At 37.7% G+C, this 25,287-nt stretch overlaps 1 protein-coding gene across 1 annotated transcript in view; it reads left to right on the plus strand.

The window, feature by feature from the left end:
* Positions 1 to 25,287, plus strand: part of RAB3C (RAB3C, member RAS oncogene family) — a 105,311-nt gene that overhangs the window by 28,868 nt on the left and 51,156 nt on the right. Inside the window, exon 3 of the mRNA XM_051642696.1 lies at positions 20,624 to 20,742. Within this exon, the coding sequence (XP_051498656.1) occupies positions 20,624 to 20,742 (119 nt within the window). The remainder of the gene's footprint in view (positions 1 to 20,623; positions 20,743 to 25,287) is intronic.

A 25,287-nucleotide genomic window follows, 5' to 3' on the forward strand; every position in this document is an offset into this window, starting at 1 on the left:
TAGAAGTTTTGTCCTTGTTTTTATGAAGCCATTATTTCTCTGCAGAATTCCTGCTGCTAGCTGTCCCAAAGAAGCAGGAGCATCCTTTCCCTTAACCTTTTGCATATGATACTCCACTTCTTCTTTTGAATGAGAAGTTAATGTGGGGGATTCATTTCCCATAAAAAAGGCAATGTATGAAACAGGAGATTAAATAGTATTTTTCTTTGAGGTGAATTTAATAATGGGATATGATATTTTGTTTAAAAATAATTGTTGTTTAATTACAGTAATAAAAAAGCTCTCAAAATAATTATTCTGCAACACTTCGTGGAACGTGAAAGCTGTGTGTTATTTTAAAGAGTGTTTCCATCAAGGTCTTACTCTACTATCAGTCTTTCAGCTAGTTTCAGGTAGCATCCTTAACAGTTGGCAGCCTAAGAGATCCCTACCAGCTGGGGACTGCCTATACACCTGACAGTCTCCCTGATAATGTATAAGAGCATCTCAGATGTTTCCTATTGCTTTTATGTTATTGTCCGCATCTTTGGGTCTATCCTGATCTGTGTATCAGCTGTACCATATTCTCCCAATCCACTTCTTTCTTTCTTTTATTCTTGTCCCTGGTATTGTTTTTTGTTAATGCTGATACTGATACCTCTTTCTAGCTGACTTCTTAGTGTTTCTTCTGTCATGCCTCCATCTAGTTGTGGACTCTGTTACTCTGTGGTTGGCGTTCCTCACCTTTTGCCTGCCTTCAGACTGCACCCGGCCTTGAAGCATGTGTCCACCTCTTCTCGTGCACCTTAGCCAGACCTTCTATAACTTTATTTCTTAACCCTTTACCTTTTCTTTCTGATTTGGCCAGACTAGTACTCCTGTTTGTTATTTGAGTTGTATAGTTGAGTTGGAGCACAGTGATACCCAAAGTTTCCTGTCCCCAAGTGCTAGCTTAATTTGTGATGTCAGTTAGCCTTCAAGTCATAGAATCATAGAATCATGGAATGGTTTGCATTGAAAGGGACCTTAAAGGTCACCTAGTTCCAATACCCCTGCATGGACAGGGATACTTCCCATTAGACCAGGTTGCTTCGAGCCCCATCCAACCTGCCCTTGAACACTTGCAGGAAGGTGGCATCCACAACTTCCCTGGGCAACCTGTTCCAGTGTCTCACCACACTCACACTAAATAATTTCTTCCTAATGTCACATCTAAATCTGCTGTCTTCCAGTTTAAAAGCAATTACCCCTTGTCCTATCACTACAAACCCTTATAAAAAGTCCTTTCCCAACTTTCCTATAAGCCCCCTGCAGATATAGGAAGGTCATTGGAGCCTTCTCTTCTCCAGGCTGAACAAGCCCAGCTCTCTCACCCTTTCTTCATAGGAGAGGTGATCTAGCCCTCTGATCATCTTTGTGGCCCTCCTCTGGATTTGCTCCAACAGTTTCATGTTCTTCCTGTGTTGGAGGCTCCAGGACTGGACACAGAGCTCCAGGTGGGGTCTCACCAAAGCAGAATAGGGGTGAAGAATCACCTCCTTCAACCTGCTGGTCGCACTTCTTTTGATGCATACAATTGGCTTTCTGGCCTGCAAGCACACAATGCCTGTTGAGCTTCTCATCAGTTGACATCCCCAAGTCCTTTTACTCAGGGCTGTTATCAATCCATTCTCTGCCCAACCTGTATTTATGCTTGGGATTGCCCGAACCCATGTGCAGGACATTGCACTTGGCCTTATTGGACTTCATGAAGTTGACATAGGACCACCTCTCAAGCCTGTCAAGGTCCTTCTGGATGACCTCACTTCCCTCCAGCATGTTAACCACACCACACAGCTTGGTGTCATTAACAAACTCCAACAGTAATTGAGAACAAAACTCAGAGCATGTCAGGGTTTAAAAGACAAAATAAGAAGGAAGTTGAGCAAATTTGTATGTAAAAGAACTGTTTATATGCATATGTCTATGAAATGACTAGATATCCACCAGGTCTTCTTCAGGCCATTTCTATTTTCATAGCAGCAAGCCCTTCAGTGTTCTTAATATTTATTCTACAATTATATTTTTCAGGTCCAGGAGGACCTGTACAAGAGAGCCTTTTAATGTGGATGAGCTCTCAGGCATTTTCTGTCTACTTCAGAGCTTATTTTAAACCATCATTAACTGCAAAAGTCTAATTCTGCTCAAGTGCAGAACTGCACCAGGCTAAGAGATTATAAAATTAAGCATTGTGTGTGTAACCTCAGAGTACAGACAGATTGTAGTCAGTCCTCATGCTTTAAGCACTTGTTTCTGAGATCGAAGCTTGACTCCTTGGTCAAAGTTGTTACACTGGAATTTATTTCAGGGTCTGAGAGATTCTGCTTTCAGATAACAAAAAATTTTTCCACCCAAACTTCTTTCTAGTATCTATGGTTGTACTTGGTATTCACTGGGCTTTTGAATGAGTAAAAAATTCAAGATAAAATTATTAATGCTGATTTGAGAAAAGTAAATGCTTCATGTTAGTCTTTCTTGTAATTTTTTCAATTGTGAAATGATTATAGGAATCAAAATTTCATATAGAAGAGATTACTCCAACCCAAACATCATAGTACATTTTAGACAATAGTAATGAAGTTAGGGCTTATTTTATATTTAAGCATCTGACTAATTCTACTAACAACGGACTCTCTAGACATTGTATTTACCTTGTGTGTAAATATTTTGCTGGATCAAATGTTCCACACCACACGGGACTGGAACAACTCGAGAGATACTTGGCATTTCCTGTGTTTTAAGAAAGAAATCACAGTCATGTATGTGATAAAACTGGATAATAGCAAATACCATAAGTATTAATAAGTAAATTAACAAATAATAGGAAAATGTGTTTGAATATCCAAATAGTTATTAGCTAAACCCACAGCTAATACAAAATGTGAGGAAAGGAAAATTTGGCCTAAAGTGAATTATATCTTTGAAATAAGGCCATCTCTTCTGTGTTAAACTACACATTGACTGTGTAGTTCAAATGACCTTACTTATGTTAATGCCATTTCTAGATTTACTTCAGGGAGCATTTGACAGGGGTTGGGAACATTATGCAATTCACAATTAGATTACTTTCAGAGCACCACTGTGATACACACCTTTTCACAGAAAACATATGAATCACAGTTTTATAATTGCTCTTTATTTGCAGCAGTGCCCACACTGTGCTTCCTGTTTTTCAAACTTGCCCAGCTCTTGCTAAGCAGCTCAGTGTAATACTGACCAGAGGCATAGCAGGGGGCAATTTGCAGTAGTCAATTACAACAGGTCAAGGGCTCACTGTAAGCAAGTGTAGCAGAAGAGTATAGCAAACGACTTAAGTGAAATAGTGCTAGGGGTCTTGGGGCTGAGCTAAGGGAGCTGTCCCATGCACAGTGGAAGCAGACACAGGCGAGAATTAGATGAAGATACAGTAGTGTGGATGAATGACCGGATGAACAGCAGTACTTGGTAAGCAGAAAGAAGTTGATCATGCTCTGGTGGTGTGCAGTCCACTGCTTTTCTACCGTAGTCCAGTGCCATGTGGTATGTAGTCAGAGCTGCAGTATCCAACTGACTGTACCCCAAATGACAAGTGCTGGGTTGGCATATGTGAACTGTGTCTGCCAGCTTGGATGGTAAATACTGAGATTGACCAGAAGCACTTCCTCCAGAGTTGAAAGCCTGAGATGCTGCACTAAACAGGGAAGCCTCAGAAGCAAGAGATGTAATAGATTCTTCTTCTGCTGATAGCACTGGAATTCACACTGCAACACATCCTCATTACTGTGGTTGGCAATTATCTTCTGAAGATAAAGATTTTCATGTAGATTTTTTCAATTTCAGCAACTTAAGTAAATTATTCTTTTGAACATGGTAATGGATTCCCCTAAAAATTCCCCTAAAAATATGCAGCAATTATAAGCCCTGTTCCTGCTTAAGAAAAATGCAAATAGATGTGGTTGGTCTTTCATTAAAAAAAAGATGTCATGATTAAGTCTTAAAAAGTCTTTGAAAATCAGGCATTTTCTTATCTTATTCTGTATGGTCAGTTGCACACAAAAGGCAGAGGTATACCAGGTACCTTGTAGAAAAAGCCATCAATATTTTTCACTGCATCTTTCTTAAAATTCAGGCCTTAGCATTAAGTCAGTTTTGTCATATAATCCAATTAAATGCCCACTACACACCTCTGACTGTAAATGTAGGTAATATAATAATGGGAGGCATCTTTGTTCTGCAGTCATGCATTGTGTTGCAATTGCATTTTCTATATTGGAGGGAAGCTGTATCATGATAGTATACAGCAGTTTTTTACTGCTTTGGAGCAAATTAACTCTGTAGTAAGGATTCAGTTGCTCTTCTCAGCAAAACAGACAGTTGGAAAGGAAGAGGAAATCTGGCATAGTTAAAAGAGGTCTTGCATTTAATATTCTGTCTTGCTATACATGGACAATTCACTAAAGCTTTTCTGTTTCAGACACTCCACCTCTGAACTAACCCTTCAACTAACCCATTTCATTTTACTATAGAGATAAATAGGTTATCACTGCATAAAGGAACTTTCAGAATCAGAGAGCTAAGATGGAGAGGACAGTGTATCATGTTTAAACCACAAAATATAGCTGTGGTGTGCAGCATTAAGAAGTAAAAAAGTGTACCTTGCAGAGATTTTTCTTGCTTTAGTTTTCAGCATTGTCTTATACTATTTACTGAATTAAAATATAATCAAATGAACAAAAAAATAAGCAAACCCCAAAACAATTCTGAGCTTCCTAAGCTAAGTGAGTTTTTATTAAGCCACCATCATGACATAAGAATGATCTTAGGTCATCAGTCAGGACTCATGTATCATTTCTTGTCACTGGTGCCTCATGACCCTTATCACTGCCCATGCCTCATGCCACACTTAAGTCAATTCAAACTTCCCTAGCCCTAATCACACTACATATATCCATATATACATCCATGAGGTAACAGTCAGAGGAGAGGCTAGATACTTGTTTAGACCTCAGAGTTTGAAAGTATACCACCTACCTTAGTCATCATATTCCTCCCCTACTCCCCTTTTTCATAAGATTTAACCTCAATTATTATAAAAATGGAATTTACAATTTTGTGTTTGAGCCTGTATAATTTTTTTATTTTTTTTAAGAAGGGACTTATATATATCTTATATATATAATTATGTATAATAGGTTTGTTGCTATACACTTTTCAGGTTATTTCCAGCAGTCTTTCCAAAGACATGTTAATTCACAGCAGGTTCTGAAAAAGTACATGGTGACTCTGACATTCCAGTTTTTATATTTGAGATAAGCATTTGGTAAAACTAGTAAAAGATATGAGAGCAGAGAATAATTTTGTGGTCAGTAATTTTTCTCCAAGATCAGTTAAATAGTGCTGTGAGATTAAGACCATGCTTGGGTATACAAAGTGACTAAATTGAGTGCATTTTGCTTGAGTTTAAAATGATTTTAATGTATTACTAGTTATTGATTGGATCTACTATTTCCCTGTATTACACTGTCAACTACGTGTCATACTTTATTATGAAACATCCGTGCTAGAACCACTTGAACATTTACTATATAGTGCCTGGTGATCAGTCAACCGTTTGTGTTATTTTCCCATAAATACTTGAGTTGTTTTTGCTCCTGGTATGTCTGTTTTGAGCAAGATCTAGAGCTGAAACAGTATCTTAAAAAATAAAATAATATAAAATAAAATAAAATACCCACATAACTTTTCTTCAGGAAGTACATAGAAGTTAATATAATTAAAACATAGAAAAACATAAATACAACATTACATTATAAAAAAAGGTAAATTTTATAGTGACTCCAATGTCAGTAGGAATAAATTACTAAAAATTTTAATTCTTTCATTTGGAAAGTTAGATTTTCCCTGTCTAAGGACTGAATTGGGCTTCATTCCTTTTAGATTCCTTTTAATCCTTTCTTTAGAGCCTATTAATCCTTACTTTTTTTGTACTGTCAGTTGCATCCTCAGCCTTATTGAACACCCAGTGCTGTCCTATAGAGCTGTCCTCATTTGCTGTTTTGAAGACTAGGTAACTGAAGTACTAAGGAACTCCTGTGTAGGTACAGAAGAGAAGTTTGTGCTAAGTTTCAGGAACATGTAATTTCCTGTAGCCTTCAGTAGCTTTGGCATCAAAGAAAATACAGTACAATTTGAAGGATTGTATTCTATCCATCTTAGCCAAAACTGTGTGTCATACCTGTCACATTTTCATCATACTGGAGATTAAAAGGGAAAAAATGGAAGAAAAATCATGTTTCCCACATCCATTTGTTGCCTTCTTCTCATCAGGAAAGGTCACTTTGAAACCCAAAGCACATTTAAATGCTTCTAGATCTGAATATAATTTCCATGCTTAAATAGTCAGTTCTGTCATCTTCTAAAATTGCTGTTTGTGATGGCAGATGTTTGGAAAGGAGTATTTTCCCCTCTATTCCCACCCTGTTAGGATCAGTTAGAGTTAGCAAAGTCAACAACTTCTGTTTGATCTGTCTGCTGTGGGCTGAAACATCAGCCCCTGGAGGCCTATGTGGAGCTGACTAGTAAGCAACTGGCAAATTATCCTCCTCTTTCTTGCTTTCTTGGAGCAGCAGTTTTTGAGCATGCTTAGCTTAAAAGTAAAATGACCAGAATTTGGAAATTTGTATTTTAATCCTCCCCTACCCCCTGGTTATTAGAAAGCATATCAGAAAAAAAAACTAATTTCAAGGGTCAGTTCTCACTTTGATCTTTGTTATTCAAGTCTCCTTTTTGGCTGTCAGTCTGTCTTGTCAGTCACAGTAGCATTTTGTCAGCTGATAAACGATAATTAAATTATGTCTGTACAATAGGATAACATGTCCCACAATTTAATCAAATCTGGGTAGAAGTAATCTTCATTTTTTATCCAGGATCAAAGAACACATGATTGAGCATCTAATAATGCAATTTCCAGTTAATATGCTGGTGAGTGTATATTCAGTGAAAAGATTACTGAGGTTTCTGTTCAGGCTGCTACAGCCAAAGGCAGAGATTGCATGCAGGGAAAATACACGTCCAGCTGAAAAGATGTCTTTTGCAGTGAAAGAGGCTGGGAGAAGTGCAATTAAGAAACCTGAGTTATGTTAACTCTGCTGCATACTTAACAGCTGCTCTATCAAAGGATTTATTAATTTGGCTTTTGAAATTAATTTCATCTAATCTGTGGCTGAAAAAGATTAATTTGATTTGCTGTCATTTACCTGTAACTTTGTAGTCTAGTTTCTTTGGTGAATAATACATGAAACTGAAATAACTACAGCATCTCTGTAAGTCTGCATTTCTGACTCATACTTCTGAGGTTAACTCTTCTGTAAGGTAACTCTTTGTTCATAAGTAATGAAATGTGAATGCATTTGGCAACAATTATAAATAGATATGTTTTCTTCTCCTCATGCTTAGATGAGGTAAGTCAGAATTCTGGGACTGCAGGCACAAATTTGCAGTGTGAAAAATTTGCTTTCTTTATCCCTGACATAAATACATAATACCTTATCTCACAATAGGAACAGTAGAATATATTATATGCATATGTTAATATTATATTTTTTTATGAATGTCTGTATATACCCAGAAACTTGCACCTATACCATCATATTGTTTACAAATTAATGAACCCTACTACTGCTATAAACCCACTATTATGTAACTGTTAGAAGACTGAGAAGGAATGGGATAGAGCTGTAATAGAATACAATGGCCTTCTTCAAAGTCTGTCTTGGTTTTACTGCATTTTTTAATTAGAGAAGAGGTAGAACAATGTATACATTGAAGCAGGACTGCAGGATGTCATCAAACATCTACTGCTTCTCTGTAGAGAGTTCTACACTGTAGGCAGATAAGCCTATTGGAAGTTATACAATTGAGGTGCTGGAGTGTGTCCAAAGAAAGGCAATGAAGCTGGTGATGGGCCTTGAGAACAAGTCTTATGAGGAGTGGCTGAGGGAACTGGGGCTATTTAGTTTGTAGAAAAGGAGGCTGAGAGGAGACCTCATCACCCTCTACAACTGCCTGAAAGGACGCTGTGGAGAGGTAGGCACTGGTCTCTTCTCGCAAGGAACTGATGATAGAACAAGAGGGAATGGTCTCAAGCTGCACCAGGGGAGGTTAGAGTAGACATTAGGAAGAACTTTTTCCCTGAAAGGATTGTCAGACACTGAAACATGCTGTCCAGGGAGGTGGTTGAGTCACCATTCCTGGATGTGTTTAAAAGTTGTCTAGACGTGGTGCTTGGGAATATGGTTTAGTGCTATATTTGGAAGAGAAGGGTTAATGGTTGGACTCAATGATCTTCAAGATCTTTACCAACCTAAGTGATTCTATGATTCTGTGATTCACACTCAATTTGGTTTTAGACTGTTCTTTGACTGTATGTAAGCCAAATGTCTGGTATTGTAGTAGCTAGTGCTTTAATGTAATGCTTACAATTTCATTTGCTACAGACTTCACAGCTGGTCATTTTTCTACTTTCATTAGACTGTAATTTCTTATTCCATTATGATGCATTCCAACATGATAACTCTGATTACTGGAAAAACACCAGTCACTTGAAAATCACAGCAGAAGAGCAACACTCTTTAAGTACATCATATACAATCAAAGCCCTACATTTATTTATTTATTTATTTATTTAGTATTGAGATAATTGCATTTAAAACTTTTCATATAACCTATGGCAGTAACTCTGCCTGGTAATACATAGAAGAATTATAGAGTGTTTTTGGAAATAAAGGTGCATTTCAATCAGGCATTATCCTAACAGGTCAAAATGCTTTCATTCATTTCATTTTCCTTTGGTACTTGATTTGACCTCATGTGATGACATTGCAGTTTCAGGGCTGATAGATTTATCCCCCTTGATCAGCATAAATGGTTTGGGATCTTCCTAAAAGGTTAATTACTTTACTATTATCTAGATATTATCTAGATAATATCTGTCTTTAAACTTATTTTTACTTAAATGAAAAGTAAGTCTGGACATAAAGTAACTGTTAACAGCTACAGAAGAAAGAAGCCTTTTTTCTCTAACTGCATTTTACCTGAAAATTTCATGTTATGGGATCCCATAATCCACTGTTTCACTGTGAGAATTAAGTTAGAGATTACTATAAAGTTAGAAACACTTGGAGTTCCTCAGAAACCTGAGAAGCCTATTTGCTTGGATTCTAAAAGGATCTGTTGTGTTTGGGTGACATAATAGAAGTGAATCTTTAAATAATTGCCGAAAATTATCAGGTTTAAAGTGATACAGCATCTCTTGTGCCTTTGTCCATATTGTGCTCTATGAGAATGTAAATGTGGAGTAGAGAACAGCCCAGGGACAGTCAGGCCTACATATCTATATCCATTTGTTCACCTAAGATATGATCCCAGATTGTGATTAACATTCTAGTCCTCCTCCAGCAAAGCACCTGAAAGCGTGAATTGCTTTCGGAAGTTACTTCTCTGCATGGGAACTTCTGGATGTTGCTTTTTCTCAAAGTGTATCAACCTACCTATGCATTTGTGAAGTTAGACATATACTCTTTGTTAAGAACAGGTTCTAGATCCTCTTGCCAGGTTCCGTAGACACTTGTAGAATTTCAAAGCCTGTTCCTTCAAGTATAGAAATCTTGCAGCTGCTTTTTTTGCCTGATGCTTTTAGAAATATAAATCTAGGAGGAAAATTTCCTAGTTAATATCATTCTTCTTTTGATACATGTTTTTTTTTTTACATATTGTTCCATATATTGAAGAAACTTTGAATAAATGTATCTTTTTTTGAATAGTTGTTGAAACCACTTTTGCTCATCACTCTGTGCAGTAAAAAAAAATAAAAATATCGGGTTTTCTAGCAAGATTTTGGCAGCACCTGACACTAAATACTAGTTTTGAGCCTTCTTGAATGTTTTGTAAGATAATAAGAATTACTATATTGCATCAGACCAAAGGTCCAGTTAGTACATTCAGTACTTTCCCCTACAGCAGTTACCAGTAATGGATACTGAAAGAAAATGCCTGAAGAACTAGTAAGTGTATTTCTACATAAATAGGCTGTAAATACTACCTGTCTTCTAGTTTGTTCAGGCATGTGAATTTGCATACTCACATCTACCTGCATAGCTATATTTTTCTCACAGAGGTTGTAATTTCCACAGGAAAGTGTCTTGCAACCTATTTGGCAGGTGGGAAGTGAGCTGAAATTGTACTGTCTTTAAGGATTGGAAAGTAAATGACCAGATACTTAAAGCCTCAGCATGCAAATTGTTTAGGCATTTAAAAACACAGCACATCCAGTAAATCCCCCTAAATGCATTTAGTAGCTTTGTATGCTTGTACTTTGATAAAATCCACATTCAACTTAATGACCGCTCTTTTTGAAGACTTTTTTCAGAGGTGTTTACACCTAGGGCCAAATACTTAGGTAATGAAAACATATATAGCATTTTTTTAATACAAGTGTAAAATTGTAATACTTAAAAAAAAAAAAAAAAAAAAAAAGTCCAAACTAATCAAAGAACTTTGCAGTGATCAAGGAAGTAGCATCACTGCATTTCCTCTAGTGCTGGATCATGAACTGTCTGCTTACAGATTGTCAGTTGGGATGTTAGTTCTGTTTGCAATAATACTGGAAGCTTATCTATTATATAAAACCTGCTGATTATTTTAGAATTTATTTGGACAAAAGCGTAAGGGAACAATGTGTGACCATTCCTGAGAAGGTAACAGAATGAGATAATGTGGTTTTTATTCGGCTTCCTATATGAACATAGATGTCTGTAGTGGTGGTACCCACACCAGCTACTGTACCTCAATCTCTTGTGCAGTGGCCATTACTCCAAAACAGATGACATATGTAAAAAGGCTAAAATAAATCAATAAACATAAATATTATATGTATACTGTATTTATATTTCTATTTAATTTGCTATATTATTACTTATGAATAAATATGTTAAATTTTAAAGGATGTTAAGGTACTTGAGTGAGGTACTTGAAGAGGGCAACAAAGCTGGTGAAAGGGCTGGAAGGCATGTCCTGTGAGAAGCTGTGAGGACTGTGAGTTTCTCTAGTTTGGAGAGGAGGCTGAGGGTGAGCTCATTGCTCATCACAGCTTTCTGAGGGAAAGTGGAGGGGGAGGTGCTGAACTCTCTTCCCTTGTGCCCAGTGATAGAACAGATGGGAATGGCCAAAGCTGTACTAGGAAAGGCTCAGACTGGGTATTAGGAAACATTTCTTCACTGACAAACCCTGGAACCGGCTTCCTAGAGAGGTGGTTGATCCCCAAGCCTGTCAATGTTTAAGAGAAATTTGGACAATGGCCTTAATAACACACTTTAGCTTTTGGTCAGCCCTGATGTAGTCAGGTAGTTGGAGTAGTTGATCATTGTAGATCCCTTCCAAATTAGCTATTCTATTCTAGTCTGTTCTGTCTGTCAATTTTGCTTTCTGGTGAGACTGTTTTTCTCAAAAGCTTGAGTTTAAAATTATAAAAAGTCATTAGAATTGCTAAATATAATTATACATATGCTAAACACATATCTTTCAACAACTCTGAGCTAAAAATGAAGAGACACCAGGAGCCAAATTAAACAGTAATTTAGCTGAAATCTAATTTAAATATGTCACTTTATGCTAGAACTTCCCAAGAAAGGAATGCAAAGGTAAAGGCACTGTACTTGAAATAATGTAAGATCATAGTTTAGTTACACCTGACAGACTTAACTTATTTTTACAACTCTGTCTTTAACCATTTACAGTCATGATTAGTTGATATGTGTTAAACTATATCAGCTGCTGAAACATTTTCAGGGTAAATAAATATTTCCTTATCAGAATTACCTGTGCTCTCTTAAATTACATTTCTTGCATCAAACAGGAATGTGAGAGGAGTGTTCTGGGTATAATAACCTTTGTATATGCAGTCATAGCATAGAGATATTTACTGACAAGCAAGAGAACACAGAGGACTTTAGTTTAAAGAATGTATTTTCCAGATAAAAACCCACCCCAAATCATACACAAGATTATGTTGCTGTTTCTATTTGGCATCTGTAACATCTTCTTTCCTTTGTGAAGAGATTCCAGCAGTGCTTATGGTGTACCTAAGAATTACACTGTGTTTTGATAAGACTTTTCAAAATTATTACTTCAAAACAATTTCAAGATCCCTCAAATTAATAGAAAAATCGTATCTAGGTGGAGGTCATTCTAGCAGACTATTGGTGACAAAGGGATCTTTTTGTTATAGAGGTTATGTCCTAATTTTTCCACAAGGAAACTAAAATAATTAAAAACCAGAAAAATAAATTTTCCAGGGTCATAGGCATAAGACCACAGCATTAAGATTGGCACTGTTGCAGCCTGTCCTCGTCTCCCTATAAGAAGGACAACCACTGTTTTTTTAGTGTCTAAATTACCAAGCAAATTCCTGGAGCTCAAGGAGACTGGTTGTCAAGCTTGAAGATTGTCTATAGTGTATTTGAGTGTGAGGTTTCTAAGATTACCATTCCTTGTAACATTATTATAAAGCTAACATTTTATGTCTCTTTCACTTAGAGTCGGGTTGTTCTGATCCTCCCAAGCTTTGCTGGAACTCGATGCCAGTTGGCAGCATTCAAAATTTATTTTTGTTTTAGTAATTCTTTTTTTTTTTAATACAGTAATTTAAGTCCGTATTAGATGCCTTTTGGTTTTTTTCATTAAGCACTGTGACACATTTTTGGTCTCCAAGTACAAGATTTAAAAAAAAATAAGTTGAAGGAGACAGTGATACCATGGCTTTCCTGAACTTTGTGATTTACAAAGGCATGGTTCCTCAACTGCAGAGAATGAACATTTTTATGCTCGTTTTAAAAAGGACAGCCCTTGCAAGCCCTTTTTTACTAGCCACATTTGGAATAATGCCTCTCCCCACTGTTCTGACCAAACTTCTTTCCAACAGGCCCTGCCATGCTTCTGCATTCCTCCCATGTATATGATGAATGAACTGTCAGTTGTGTTTCTGAGGAGAGTTCTAAGGACTATCATATAGGCACAGCAGATGTGCACTGGCAAGTGAAGCAGCTGTTTTTTCACTCTACCTTGTTTTTTTTTCTTATGCACATACATATATTTCTAAAAGCACATGTATGCATATACATGCACACATATATATAAATATATAAATATACACACATATATATATGAAAGACAGAATTGCAGGGAAACCAAAGCCATGAAAAGTCTAGAAGGTGCTGCTGACTGGAGATAGGTATGTAAGTAAAGACTGAGTTGGCAATATGCAGTATTCTGTCTTGTGCATACATTAGCTGAAGAAACTGGTTTTAACTGTGTTTTTGTCACCGTTTGACTCAGGTTCAACAACAATGCTCTCAATCCCCTCCTCCTCCCACCCAGGCAGGGAAGGAGAAAGAGAAAAAGAGAGAGACTTTACTGGATGGAAGACTAAACTACACGGCTTTAATTAAACACTAATGATATAGGAAAATATATACAATTATATACAAATATGTTCAGGTATGTGCTAAAGCCCGATTGATGGATCCTCTGGTATTAACTAACCAGGTGGCCTTTGCCAAATTTTTGTCCCAGTTTTTGAAGGTTCCACTACCCATTGCCTTCAGGGTAGCTTTCAACAGACCATTGTACCTTTCAATTTTCCCTGAGGCTTGCGCATAGTATGAGATATGGTATGTCTACTCAATACCATGCTCTTTAGCCCAGTCAGTCACAAGATTGTTTTTGAAATGAGTCCCATTGTCTGACTCAGTTCTTTTTGGAGTACCATGTCTCCACAAGATTTGCTTCTCAAGCCCCAGGATAATATGTGGCATGAGGCACAGGATATGTTTCCCTGCTCTGCTACTAATTAAAAGAAAGCTTACTGAAGGAAAAAAGTATCAGGAAAAGGAAAACTGGCTTCATCCTGTCTCAAACCAGGACAGTTTTCCTTCCTACTTGTAAATGTTCATGTCTATGTATCTATGTACTATGTTTCTGCACTTTCTGTTGGAAGTGCTGTTTGTTGAGAAATGGTGCTCCAGGCATAGTCAGCTCCTCCTGCTCCAGCACCTTTTTTCTTGGTCCACTTTCTTCATGCCCTGCCCAGTTGCTTCTGCTGTACACCCACAGCTACTCTTCTTGGCTGATTAGCAGCAGGTGACAGATAGGTTTGCTCCTGTTTGTCCCTCACATCAAGACAATTTTTGCAGAGGTTGTCCCTTGCCTCTCGCTGAACAGCTTTCATACTTTTTTTGTTTGTTTGTCATACTTTTTTTCTTTTTATCCTTTCTTCTCAGAGATCCCCAAGGTAAGATCAGAGATATCTTTTGTGTTGCTCTGAATCCAGTTTAGGTTTTCATTCACTTACTGCCTTGAGTCCTTTTATGTATCAGTAGAAGTGAGAGAAATACAGAGGCTCTTTGGTAGAACATATAAGTAATCTTTGGGAGGCAGCAGAAGGAAAGAAACGTGAAACTCAGAAAGGAGCAGCAGTTTTTCATTGCTGTGCCAATTTTGTTTACCTTAACAGAAAATTTTGTTCTGCAAAGTGAGAATTTGCCCAATTCACATTTCTAATTTTATCTTTGTGTTGGCCTTGTCTTCAAATGTGGATGTGCAGCAGAGATACAAATACCATCCAAGAAATACTGTCTGCTGCTGCCAGGTTTTTTTTGGCACAGAACACAAGCTGTTTTGTGATATGAATAAAACTTGTAATGTGGGGAAGAAGATGTAAAAAGATATTTGTGTAGCATACAGGCCACAACTGCAGAGGCACAGAGTCACTTGGTGTGCCACAAAATAAGTTTGTGGTTTGCAGACTGAAGTCCTTGTGACAGACTCATTAAAAGTTCTTGCTGCCATATACTGTTAGCTTTCACCTTCAAAACTGTCTACATTAATAATGAGCAACTCCATTTGGAATTTATTTACATACAGTATTGTTCCTAGAAGTCATGAAGTGCTAGTCAAGGGTGGGAGGGAGAGCACACGCTCAGAAATTAATTTAAAAATATTTGTCATGGTCTAAGCTGGAATTTCCCATTCTGGATTAAGTCTAGTTTAGTAGGACTTGACAGTAAGGTTGATTTACTTCTGTTAAGGTAACTGACCTAACTGTACTTTGCAAGCCTAAATAGTTTCTATTTGCAAGATTATCAGAACTGTTTTGTATTTTGAGGCTTTCCAGCCCCATAGACTCTTTAACTTCATGTGGAATACATGTTCTTCTTAAGTCTACTTGCTATTCCTGTGTTTCTGCTTGCACAGATGGCTGTGACATTATATCCCCATTCCTCTCAGAACACTGTTGTCAGTAGCTGGAGCATTCCTTATACACTAAGGCCTTTAGCAGTATGGTAGTTACAGAGTAATAGTGAGAATCTGTAGGAAATGTCCCATAATGTTATTATGGTTGTTTCAAAGGAGGAGCACAGGACAAAACTTGGATCATGTGGCTGCTGTAAAAATAACGTATCTCCACTTTAGTCTTTATTGTACTGTCAAATTCACAGCATTGTACTGTCCAATTCATGGCTTTAATTTTTACTCAAATGAAGAGCCAAGGTAATATAGAATCATCTATCTCCATACCATTTGATAAATAGATTGTAAATGAGAGTTGGCCAAACACATTCCAGATTGTTGTCTTCACCCTCAGTCAGAAACAGAATGTATAAAATTGAAATTATAAGTGAAATTTTTTTAAAAAAAACAACAGCAAAAAATGACATTCAACAAAGGAAAACAAAACATACTAGAGACATCAGAGCATACAAGGCCAAACTGTGGAAGTCTCAGAGTCTTCCAGGTAGTCAGGACCATGGGCTATTAGCCAGCATACTGTATGCCATGCTCAGAAACTAAATAATTTCTAAAGTACTGTGTCCACTAAACCTTATCACTCTATCATTAAGTATCAAAAATCTGGTGCCTATTAAAAAAAGATTCACTAAGATAGGATCACCTAACCAGAAGCAAACATAATTCTGGGAATTTTGTTAAAAACAAAATTCCTGAAATTCATTATAATATTTGCAAATATTTCTTGCAGCTGCTGAGACCCTTGGGTTTTTGTTTGTTTTGACTAATATTTGTAAAGTGTCTCTTTTTGTATTCTGTGCATGGATCTTTTCATAAAGCATTCTATCACCATCATTCATTCCCTCCTGCTTTTCCACTCCTTTAATGAACAAGCAGTTGTCCTTACCAGACATTACCTACATGAATGAAAAGGTCCCCAGGATGATCTCTGTCTTGTTTCCTGCCCATCAAAGATGAAAATGAACCATCTTGGTTAAAATGCCAGTCAATGATAGGTCAAATTTAATTATTCTTCAGGAATATTTTATTTTGTTTGCTTAGAAATAAACATCAGTTCGTGCAAAATACAGACACTGTATTTCAGATTTTAATTATAAAAATATTGTAATCAGATTAATTCCATGGTTTTGCATAAAAAATAGCAGCAGCCAGTACTATACCTGATTTGGAAAAAGTTTTCTTCAAGTACATATACAAAACAGTACCTGAGGATAAAAACATAGTAATTTACAGATATAAATAAGATGAAATATGGAAATGAGTTCTTTTCTACTAAGTTCTTCCAGCAGAATAAAAGCTAATAAGAAAAGAGAAAGGCCACTTAGATTGTTGCATTATTGGTTTCAAATTAATTAAATAATTATAATAAAATTTAATATTTAATATTAAAGTATTTGATGTTTCTCATTCTCTTGACAAATGTTATTTGGATTCCTTAACAGTCATACAAAAGGAGCTGTCATTAGGGCCTTTATGAATGTATTCTGGTCAGAATACAAAGGACATACTTATGTATGTGTAGAACACAAACTTGTTGACATTGATTATGATATTTGAGTTCATTCTTTATGTGATCATACACACTGTACTGCATAATTTGTACATTAGGGAAAATAAATTTTTTGTTGCTTCCTTATAGCAAATGAATAGAAAATAGTACCTACAGGAGTGTTATTGTTGATGTTTGAAACTAATAAACTCCACTTTATTAAGGGTCATCCATCTACACTGTATACTGAAACACCGCTTCAGAAAATCTTTTATCAGATTTACATGGCATTAGCTACAGGCACATATTAGATGCCTGTATTGAGAACAACTCCAAATACCAGGCTGACTCAAATCAAATAACTAGGTCCAGAAGAGCGTGTCCAATCCCAAAGTCGGTTAGTGTTTAGATCTTCATCTGCTGTTTCATTTCCCTTTGTGTAAAATTATTTAAGAATTTTATCTTGATCCGTCTTCCTTTACACTCACTTTTTATTCTCTGTAATCGAGCACATCAGAGCCTGTAGTTGCTACCTCTTAACACTGTGCAGAAAATAGTTTTTGTCTTCGATAGGAAGCCCCACTGACCTAAGACTTTATTGCTAGGCTGTTCACTGTTATCTGCAAACAGGCTTAAATGGAAATTAACTCACAGCAAAGTAAGATCTGCATCAGTAGCAGTGGGCTCCTGCTTTACAGACCATTGTATTTGCAACTATACATATCTCCAACTGGCAAACAAATAGATAAGCACTGACAAAACCACTTTGCAAATTTTATCTCTTCTGTACAGAAAGGCTGCATGCTTGCTATAGACCATATTTTTCCTCTGTCCCTCTGAGATCTTTTCCCTAACATCAAATCAAATAAATTAAGCCAGCAAAACATGTGAGGGTAAATCTTGTTCCATAAAAGAAATACACAGAAATTGTTTTAAAGAATGACAGGTGTTATTTCTTCTGATAATAAATTATTTTATTCAACATTTCAGTGGTACTTACATCTTATTGACAGACTATGACCTGCCAAGAAAGAACTGGCCTCTGAGTATTAGAATGTGCACAGGCTTGGAGCAAGAGTGTTAACACCTTAATATTCAGTAATACCACCAGGCAATTTGGGACCAGTTTTGTTCATGCATCTATCCAGTCTCCAGAGCAGAGCTGGTATAGGCTCAGCCAGCTCAGAGTATAAGCAGATAAAGTCCAGGTGTATCTGGCCTTTTCAAGAAAGATACAATCTAACCTCCTGTGGGACCTATTAGTCCAACTTCTACTTTAGTTTTGCCTTGGATCACTGAAACTACATCAAAGCAGTAGTAGCTGTAATCCAGCATGAACAAAATCCATATACTTTACTTAAGGCCTTGTTTGGTTTCAGTCATTGTCTTGGTTGTGTTTCATATTCTGTAAGTGATCTATATAGAATCTCCTTTTTTGTTGTTTTAACAGTTTACAAGGTGTATAATATATGTAAAGAAGGAGGCCCACTCAATCTATTTTTATGTTGTTCATAATACTACTAGCTCCAGAGCCATTTCTGAAAACACACCAAATAAAACATTGCTTATCACTGGTTATTTTCCGCGTGGAATGCACCTGTGGGTGCTGAGGGAGCTGGCAGAGGTCATTGCTAGGCTACTCTCCATCATCTTTGGTAAGTCGTGGGCAGCAGGAGAGGTGCCTGAGGACTGGAGGATAGCAAATGTCACTCCAGTCTACAAGAAGGGCAAGAAGGAGGACCTGGGTAACTATAGACTGGTCAGACTTACCTCCATCCCTGGAAAGGTGATGGAACAACTTGTTCTTGGCACTATCTCTAGGCATATCAAGGATGAGGGGGTCACTAAGAGTAGTCAACATGGTTTTACCAAGGGTAGGTCATGTTTCACCAACCTTATAGCCTTCTATGAGGAAGTAACTAGGTGGATAGATGATGATAGGGCGGTAGATGCGCTTTATCTTGATTTCAGTAAAGCATTTGACACTGTCTCCCACAGCATCCTCGTAGATAAGTTAAAGAAGTGTAGTCTTGATGTTCAGGTAGTGAGATGGATTGAGAACTGGTTGAAAGGAAGAAGTCAGAGAGTTGTGGTCAATGGGACAGAATCTAGTTGGAGACCTGTGACTAGTGGAGTCCCTCAGGGGTCGGTAGTGGGACTGGTGATGTTCAATATTTTCATCAATGACCTGGATGAGGGAACAGAGTGTGCCCTCAGCAAGTTTGCTGATGACACCAAGCTGGGAGGAGTGGCTGACACACCAGAAGGCTGTGCTGCCATTCAGTGAGACCTGGACAGGCTGGAGAGTTGGGCAGGGAGAAACTTGACGAAATTCAGCAAGAACAAGTGTATAGTCTTGCATATGGGGAAGAACAACCACATGTACCAGTACAGGTTGGGGGCTGACCTGCTGGAGAGCAGTGTAGGAGAAAGGGACCTGGGGGTCCTGGTGGACAGGAGGATGACCATCAGCCAGCAATGTGCCCTTGTGGCCAAGAAGGCTAATGGCATCCTCGGGTGCATTAGAAAGGGTGTGGGTAATCAGTCAAGAGAGGTTCTCCTCCCTCTATATTCTGCCTTGGTGGGGCCACATCTGGAATATTGTGTCCAGTTCTGGGCCCCTCAGTTCAAGAAGGACAGGGAACTGCTTGAAAGAGTCCAGCGCAGACCCACAAAGATGATTGAGGGAGTGGAACATCTCCCTTATGAGGAAAGGCTGAGGGAGCTGGGACTCTTGAGCTTGGAGAATAGGAGACTGAGGGGTGACCTCATCAAAGTTTACAAATATGTTAAGGGTGAGTGTCAGGAGGATGGAGCCAGGCTTTTTTCAGTGATGTTTGGTGATAGGACAAGGGGCAAAGGGTGCAAACTGGAGCATAGGAGGTTCCATGTAAATATCAGAAAAAACTTCTTTACTGTGAGAGTGACAGAGCACTGGAACAGGCTGCCCAGAGAGGTTGTGGAGTTGTCTTCACTGGAGACATTCAAAACCCACCTGGACACATTCCTGTGTGATGTGCTCTAGGTGATCCTGCTGTGGCAGAGGGGTTGGACTAGAGGATCTTTTGAGGTCCCTTCCAACCCCTAAGATTCTGTGATCCTGTGATTCTGTAGGAAGCCAACTTTAGTAAATGTTTTTATTGCAAAATAAACTATTCCTTATCCACTCAAAAAATCTGAAATAATGATATTAAGTTTAAAATTCGCTAGAATTGAATATGTGCAGATGATGTTGCAGTTGCTGGAAAAACACTGCCCTCCAGCTTTTGCTTTGTCAGCACAGATCTGTGTTGGTGCTGAAGTTGACATGAGCACCAGTGGCTTAAAATCACAAGAACATTTAGACATTGCCTTTTTGGTCGGAATGTTTCTAAACTTCTGGAACCATCCTGATCTCATAATGATCATATGCTATTTTGTTCCAGTATTTTATCCAGGACTTGAAATTTTATCTGCTCCCCCTGTCGAAAAGGGAAGGTACAAGGCAGAACAAGGAACTAGTGAATTTCTCAGGATATATGACCTGCCAGAGGGCCATGTCTTTCTGCTTCTCTCTGCTCTCACTTCATGACAGAATTGATGTGTCCCTCTTGTTATGATACAATGCAGAATTCTCCTTTTTCCTGTTCCCATTTTACTCCCCCTTGAAGAGGTTTATGAGTAAGTTTGCAGAGCTATACAATAAATGTCAGTGTTTTCTTTCTCTTTTTAAAAAAATAATAAATTATTTATCAATTTATTTGCAACATGTAAACATTTTATTTGTTATTGTTTCAGGACACAGCAGGTCAGGAAAGATACAGAACAATCACCACAGCTTACTACCGAGGTGCAATGGGCTTCATTTTAATGTATGACATCACAAATGAAGAATCTTTCAACGCTGTGCAGGATTGGTAAGTAAAACTTGGAATTTGTATTAAATATCATGGAGAATATTTGATAATGCTCACCTGATGTGCCAGTGCAAATTATTTCTTAATACTTCTTTCCAAATACAGTGGCAAGGAATTCCTATACGCAAATGTACAGTGGATTTATTTTTTTTCTGGAAAGACAATAAATACTTTTAAATGTGTTGCATATAATTGTAACCAGTGTGTCTTCTGTGATTTCAGGAAATGTGCATTTTTCATATTACTTAATCCAGCTAAATCCTAGTATGGAGAGTAATTACTGAGGCACCAGAAAGCATTTCCATATTTCACAAAAAAAAAATGAGATACGATATGTGAAGGTTGTCTTTTTATTTTTTATCATGTTGCTTTTAACCATAGCTGGTTTATACATTATGCTGACATCTTGTGCCTCAAGTGTAGAAATGGTGAGCAAACTTATTTAGAATAGCAGAACCTAAAATGGCCAGTACTTACTGTGACCTTGTGTTATGTGAATGTCAAGATGTATCCATAAAAGTGTGTCATTTTAATCAGTCATAGGTCAGTCAGGATCAAAACAATGTAAGGCTTTTTTGAAGTAAAGCTGACCCAAAAGAAAGACTAGAGTTAATCTCAGTGATCATTTTAGTATCTGAGAGCCTCCCAGCAGTGCGCTGAGTGACATGAATAGCACTTGTCATGTGTGCCCCATGTGCTGTATTTGCAGGCTCTTCTCATGGGAGAATTGTGTTTAAGAGAGGATTTTGTTCAGAGTTTGTGTGATTTGTTCAGTATGTTTCTTTGGCCTTTTTAAAATTTATTTTAAGATACGCGCTACTGCGTGCTTCTTTCAGGACATGCAAGAAAAGTCTCTCTCTCTTTCACACTCTTTTTTTTATTATTTTGGTAGAAAGTGTCACTGAACACATGGAGAACATTAGCTCTCTGCACCTGGAGGGTTTCTTTGTCTGTATATGCTGATCCTGGTCACGCAGCATTCTGAAAATAAGAATTCACAACCTTAGCTTGATTCTGCTCTACTAGAAATATGATCTTGGGTTGGCTAACATTTCCCGTGTAATCATTCTCACTTCTCCAGGGGCAAGGGCAACTCTAGAGCGTGTCCCACCTTCTCATCTCCATCAGATATCTTTTATGTCTCTATACCAAATTGCTTTTACGAGCATCTTTTTCCATTTACTAGATAATCAGCAAGCTTACATGACTAGTATAGACCAGACAACTAGCATTTGGACAACTGAACATATCTGAGAGCAGTATTTGCTTGATACCCTGAGGAAGACATTCTTGCTCACTGTGACTTGCTATGCCAAAGGGATGTTCTGCCCATTTTGTACAAGGTAGAAGCATCATGCTCAGTGCTTGCTGTTACACCTTTGTGAATACTGCTCTGTTCAACAGTGTGAGACAGATCTCCTACCTACCTGGAGGTACCTGAAAGTGTTAGTCATAGATGCTGCTGTGAAGGTTTAGCAAAAACAGGGAAGTAATGCATACATCCAACTACCCAGCCAAACCTGCAGTTGTGACTGCCCACACCATTGCTTCCTCCGCCTACCAACTGAAGCACTTCTTGCTTTGCCTCTGCTGTTCCTTGTCCATGGGCTGATCCTGTTCAAGCACTCAGTTAACCGGCTGATAATGTCTGTTTAGGTCAAACTGTAATCTACGAATCTTATTGCCCCATGTCTGGGCAAACCAGAAGGCATGCCATGTATTATCAAGCTTCCTTTGACACAAAGGTTTCTTTATATGGATACTTATTATTAATTGTCTCACCTGTTTGTTTTTCAGCCTTCTGTATCTGGTATGGTTGGCATGCTTTGTCTCCTGGTTAACAGTAACTAGGAATAATAACAATAACAACAACAACAACAACAATAATAATAATAATTATAATAATGAGTTTCTCCACTCATATAAAAAAAAAGACTATTCCCACATTTCATACCCAAGGGTGGGGCATATGTGTAGAGATTTGAGAAGCAACTGAGTTTTCCTAAAAACAATATATATTAAAAAATAAAATAATAATTACAGGTTTCTGTTATTTTTTGCAGATCACTCATGACAGACCAACAAAAAATATTCATTGTCACCCAAGCTATTTACTTGTTGCTTGAAGTTTTAGATGTGCCAGACAGTAATGTATTACCCTCTCCTTTCACTGACATTGCCAAATACATGGCTTTAGGTTTGCCTGGAAAACTCTCAGTAACAAAAAAGGGCTTCTGCCTGTTTTTTTAAGTCTCTTCCCGATAACATGCAGAGTAGCCTGGACAACATTGCTTTGATGAAGATATTTTATTGTCCTTTTCTTTCTATTAAACGCTGAATTTAAATATTCATATTACTCATGAAAATTTATGACAATCCTTATGCAAATGTTTTTTTTGTCTTGAAAATAGTAAAACTTTTATTTAAAAGTTCAAACCTGATCATAAAATATTTCCAGTAGATTTACTGTCAAAAATGATTCATGCATTGTTAACAGTTAATCAGGAAAGACAGTTGTTAAGTTTTCATTACATAGTTCATTCCTATTTTTATTTTCTTAAACTGCAGAAAGAAACACACTTTTGGAACTGAAATTATCTGTATGTTGTTCTTGGTCCGATTGACCCTTACTCACACTTGCTCCTTTCACTTCTGTGGGATGAACCACTTTCTCAGAAGGTCCTACACCCCCTTGAACCTCCTTCCACATAGATGTGCCATTTTCTTAGGGATTAGGCAGCCACTCAGTATAAGGGCATTTATTCAACTGTCCTCAGCTGCATCAAACCATATTAATGCTGCCAGAGGCAAGACTAATAAAAAAAGGAAATAAATAATGCCTGGATTAATTCTCTCATGATGCTCCATGTCTTCTTTTTCTCTCAAATCTGAGACTGGGGAGGGCAGCTGTGAAGCTGTTGATAAGAATCACTCACTCAGAGCCTGCTCAATCACTGGTGGCTGAGTGGAGCTCCTTACTGGGGCTAATCCCAGTCATATGCTTCAGGAATTCACCAGCAAGATTAAATCACTGTTTGCTTCCACAGGACCTAACTGGCCTAGTGAGTGGCTTAAATAACTGCTGTGCTTTTTTTTTCTTCTTTTTTTCTTTTTTTCTTTTTTTCCCAGTCACATGGTAATTAAGTAGGACTAATGTTGGCAATAACTAAATGTGACTTTACTGCAGCACCATGGATTGCAGTCTCTCTGTTAGCACCAACTGCAGACTGATAGCTACATAATGAATGTGACTGCATTTTCTTTATAGCCCCTACCCCTACAGATAAGGGTTAGAGTTCTGGGGATTAACTTTTCTTCTTTTTAGAGCTGGATGGTTGTAACGAAGGCTGCATCACTTCCTTTCCTAGGCCGTTTTTCCTCACTCATAAAAATGTGATAGTCCCGTCTGATGTGAAACCACAAAACCTTTTATTTGGGAAAATATGACAAACTAGGAAATCATGCCTGGCTACTGTCTACATCTAGCAAGATGAGAGGTCTGGCTTAACTATCCCCATACTTCAGTTCTAATTCACAGGAGTGTATGTGGCAGAATTATCCTCTTGTTCATAAGTTTTTGCTCATTGCTCTCTGTGGTCACATAGCAAGAAACAGAACATACCTATTTTATAGCCTGCTGTCTCTCAGCTAGAAACTGAACATCAGTAACTAGTAATAATAGTGCAGATATAATAGTGTGAGCATTAACTAACTATGTTGGACTGGAAATTTCACAGTGGAGTTTCATTGCATGGCTGATGAGGATACTTAGCCATTCAGAGAACTGTCTTCCGTTTGGTACCAGCTTCTGCTCTTCTTCATATACAGTCACTGAGGGTTACACTGAGGTAGATGAAAGCAATCCACATGATCAGATTAGCATCTAAATGCTGCTGTGCTGAACTGCTATCCATTAATTAGACTGTGCTAAGCTACTCTTAATGAGATTTTCAATTTTGTTTGCTTTCTCCTATGCTTTTCTTTTTAAAAAAGTTAAAGTGGAAAATGGCTCTAAGAGGCCAGTAGTGAGCTGCTGGAGTTTATTAGGAAGATAAATAAATTGAAGGATAGTAATATAAACCTATGCTAAAGCAGCTATATGAAAGACTGATTCCAATATTTGGTCTATTCTTTCTCTTTGTTTTATAGAGAGATATTGCCAGTAGCAAAAGAAACAAAACCTGGCATGTTATCATCAACTCATAATATTTATTTTTGTTAGTAATAGGTATCATAAAATCTTGTGGTAGTGATCTTTTTTATTGGCTGAAGAATAACTACTAATACTATTCTCGAGATCTGGACAGGCTGGAGAGCTGGGCAAAGAGGAACCTAATGAGGTTCAACAAGAGCAAATGTAGAGTCCGGCACCTGGGAAGGAACAACAAAATGCAGCAGTACAGGCTAGGAGGTGATCTGCTAGAGAGCAGCTCCGTGGAGGACCTTGGAGTCTTGGTACACAACAAGTTATCCATGGGACAACAGTGTGCCCTTGTGGCCAAGAAAGCCAATGGTATCTTGGGGTGCATTAAGAGGAGTGTGTGC

Source organism: Apus apus, chromosome Z (genome assembly GCF_020740795.1).
Source record: "Apus apus isolate bApuApu2 chromosome Z, bApuApu2.pri.cur, whole genome shotgun sequence".
Lineage (NCBI taxonomy): Eukaryota > Metazoa > Chordata > Aves > Apodiformes > Apodidae > Apus > Apus apus.